At 38.9% G+C, this 3,771-nt stretch overlaps 1 protein-coding gene across 1 annotated transcript; it reads left to right on the top strand.

Moving 5' to 3' along the window:
- Positions 1-250: 250 nt before the first annotated feature.
- LOC107948312 (phenylalanine ammonia-lyase) lies at positions 251-3,224 on the top strand. Its single transcript, XM_016882810.1, has 2 exons — positions 251-778; positions 1,298-3,224. Exons 1-2 carry the CDS (start codon positions 363-365, stop codon positions 3,045-3,047), a joined length of 2,166 nt encoding a protein of 721 aa, XP_016738299.1. The 5' UTR covers positions 251-362; the 3' UTR covers positions 3,048-3,224.
- The last annotated feature ends 547 nt before the right edge of the window (positions 3,225-3,771 follow it).

The following is a 3,771-nucleotide window of genomic DNA, read 5'->3' as shown; positions in this document are numbered from 1 at the left end:
CGTTTACTCCTCAATTCTCACCAACCACATCCTCTCCTCAATGCCCTTTTTAGCTTCAGCCACCACCACTTTCAGGAGTCAAACTTTTTACCTTTCTTTCATTTCTCTCAATCATCCCCTCCACCCTTGGATCATTTCTTAATCGACGGCCCTTGTTGAATCTCAACCAACCCAAGCACCCCCACCACCTTTGCTTACCTACCAATCACTAACCCCCTTCTCTCCCCTATTTAAACCACCCTTCTTTTCCCTTCTCTCTTCAGGAAAGGAACCCAAACTCCCTCCATCTGAGTTCATCCCATTCCTTCCCTCCATTCTCAACTAATATATACAACCAATAAAACCTCACATTTCCTTTCAACATGGACATGATCACTCAAAATGCTCAACAAAGCAGCTCTTTGGAGAGTTTTTGCACGACTACTACTGCTGCTAAGGGTGGTGTCGTCGACCCTTTGAACTGGGGTGTCGCAGCTGAGTCTCTCCAGGGAAGCCATTTGGATGAAGTGAAACGTATGGTAGCCGAGTACAGGAGGCCATTGGTGAAGCTTGGCGGTGAGACCTTGACCATTTCTCAAGTTGCAGCTATTGCTACACGTGACTTGGGTGTCAAGGTTGAGCTTTCAGAGGATGCAAGGGCTGGCGTTAAGGCTAGTGCTGATTGGGTTCTTGATGGCATGAACAAAGGCACTGACAGTTATGGTGTAACTACTGGTTTTGGTGCTACTTCTCATCGAAGAACCAAGCAAGGAGCTGCCCTTCAAAAAGAGCTAATTAGGTAAGACTTTATATTGATGCACTACATGTATATGTTGTATATATATAATTAAAATATAGCCATATTGACTATGAACTGTAAACTGGAAATACGTGCCTTAAAGCAATGCAATTTTTCAAACTGTGTTCAACCGTCCGGTTTGGCTCAGTACCAAGTTACTGTAGTTTTATATTTAGTAAGGCAGGACTAGTTTTTGTGGGATGGAGTCAAAATCGTCAATTTGGTGGAAGTAGTCCAAACTGGACGGCAGTTGAGTTGACTCCGCCTGGTGGATGAGTTATAACTGAGTTTAGTGTAATAAATAATTATCATGAGTTGCCAAGGTCGCCCTACTATTTCTGGAAAGAACATGAACAAAATCTTTTGTACCAAGATTGATATATAAGGCTGTAATTATCAAAAAACTTGTGGGACATTTATGAAAAAAATAGGTAAAAACAGATCACTTTATTTTCTAATCACAATCCGGAAGATGGTTTTATTTATTGAGTACACATTAAATGTGTTATGTTGATTCAGGTTCTTGAATGCTGGGATCTTTGGTAATGGAATTGAGTCATGCCACACACTTCCTCACTCAGCAACTCGAGCAGCCATGCTTGTTAGGATCAACACCCAGCTCCAGGGATACTCTGGGATCAGGTTTGAAATTTTGGAGGCAATCACCAAGCTTCTCAACCACAACGTCACCCCTTGTTTGCCACTTCGTGGCACAATTACTGCTTCTGGTGATCTTGTTCCTCTTTCCTACATTGCTGGATTGCTCACTGGCAGGCCTAATTCCAAAGCCGTCGGACCCAACGAGGAACCTCTTGATGCCCAGGAAGCCTTTCATGTTGCGGGTATCAATTCCGGGTTCTTTGTGTTGCAGCCTAAAGAAGGCCTTGCATTAGTCAATGGTACTGCAGTTGGTTCGGGCTTGGCTTCCATGGTTCTCTTTGAAGCAAACATTTTGGCTGTTCTATCAGAAATATTATCTGCAATTTTTGCTGAAGTCATGAATGGTAAGCCTGAGTTTACTGACCATTTGACACATAAACTGAAGCATCATCCAGGACAAATTGAGGCCGCTGCTATAATGGAGCATATACTTGAGGGGAGCTCTTATGTTAAAGCGGCTAAGAAGTTGCATGAAATGGACCCTCTGCAGAAACCAAAACAAGATCGCTATGCTCTGAGGACATCTCCACAGTGGCTTGGTCCACAGATCGAAGTGATCAGGTTCGCAACCAAATCAATCGAAAGAGAGATTAACTCTGTCAATGACAACCCTTTGATCGATGTTTCAAGGAACAAGGCATTACATGGTGGCAACTTCCAGGGTACCCCAATTGGTGTCTCAATGGACAATGCTCGTTTGGCTATTGCAGCAATCGGAAAACTGATGTTCGCTCAATTCTCTGAACTTGTTAATGATTTCTACAACAATGGTCTCCCATCAAACCTCTCTGGTGGTAGAAATCCAAGTTTGGATTACGGTTTCAAGGGTGCTGAAATTGCAATGGCTTCCTATTGTTCTGAGCTCCAGTACTTGGCTAATCCAGTCACCAACCATGTTCAAAGTGCTGAGCAACACAACCAAGATGTGAATTCTTTGGGACTTATCTCTTCCAGAAAAACTGCAGAAGCTGTTGATATCTTGAAGCTGATGTCCTCTACATTCTTGGTGGCTCTTTGTCAAGCTATTGATTTGAGGCATGTAGAAGGGAATTTGAGGAACACGGTGAAGAACACCGTGAGCCAGATAGCTAAGAAGACGCTCACTACAGGTGCCAATGGTGAACTTCACCCTTCAAGATTCTGCGAAAAGGATTTACTCAAAGCTGTGGATCGCGAATACGTTTTTGTCTATATAGATGACCCTTGCAGTGCTACCTATCCATTAATGCAAAAGCTGAGGCAAGTTCTGGTTGAACATGCATTGACAAACGGGGAGAGTGAGAAGAATACAAGCACATCAATCTTCCAAAAGATTGCAGATTTTGAAGAAGAATTACACGCTGTTTTGCCAAAGGAGGTTGAGAGTGCAAGAGTGACACTTGAGAATGGAAATGCAGCAATTCCTAACATGATCAAGGATTGCAGGTCGTATCCATTGTACAAGTTCGTAAGGGAGGAGCTTGGAACTGGACTGCTAACTGGAGAAAAAGTTAAGTCACCTGGTGAGGAGTTTGACAAGGTGTTTACAGCTATGTGCCAAGGGAAGATCATTGATCCAATGCTAGAATGTCTTAAGGAATGGAACGGTGCCCCTCTTCCAATCTGCTAGTTTTGCTTTCCTTTCAATCTTTGGAATTTTGCTATCCTCTTTTTCTCTGTTTTCCACCGTCCGTTGCTTATATTTCCTTGCAAAACAAGGAAATCATATGAATGTATATGAAATATATGTTTTTTTTTTCTCATTTATTTGTAATACAAGTGTGTACAAAATATATCGTTGTTACTATCTAATCTCTCACCAAAACTCATAAATAATAATATTAGGACAATGAAAAAAAGAGATTGAAAGTTAATTCAAATATATATATATGTAAATATATTTAACTACATTTATTTTTTTCTCATTTTTCAACTAAGCCAAAACCAAACAATAAAACAAAATAGAATTACATTTTTCTTTCAATCTTCCCATCTTTCCCGCTAAGTTAACTAATAAAAAGAAAAAATATATAGAGTTCATATTATATTTTTATATGTCAAAATTAATCATAATTATTCAAATTTAAAATTAATTAAACTTTCAAATTATATTGTTAAATGTTTAGGTTTAAAAATATAGAAAAATTGAATTATATTGTTACTAATTTTCTTGCTCGTGATGGACAAGCATATTTAGTATATAAATCAGCTATAATCCTAATAACTATGAATATGTGTCAAATTGTAAATCTAATAATAAATTATTTAATAAGTAAATTAAAATAATTTCATATGTGCAAATGGTAATATTATTATAATTATAAAATAATCATTATGCCTTTAATTAAAAATAA

This window comes from Gossypium hirsutum, chromosome A04 (assembly GCF_007990345.1).
Source record: "Gossypium hirsutum isolate 1008001.06 chromosome A04, Gossypium_hirsutum_v2.1, whole genome shotgun sequence".
NCBI lineage: Eukaryota > Viridiplantae > Streptophyta > Magnoliopsida > Malvales > Malvaceae > Gossypium > Gossypium hirsutum.
This window is presented reverse-complemented; position numbering and strand designations above follow the sequence as displayed.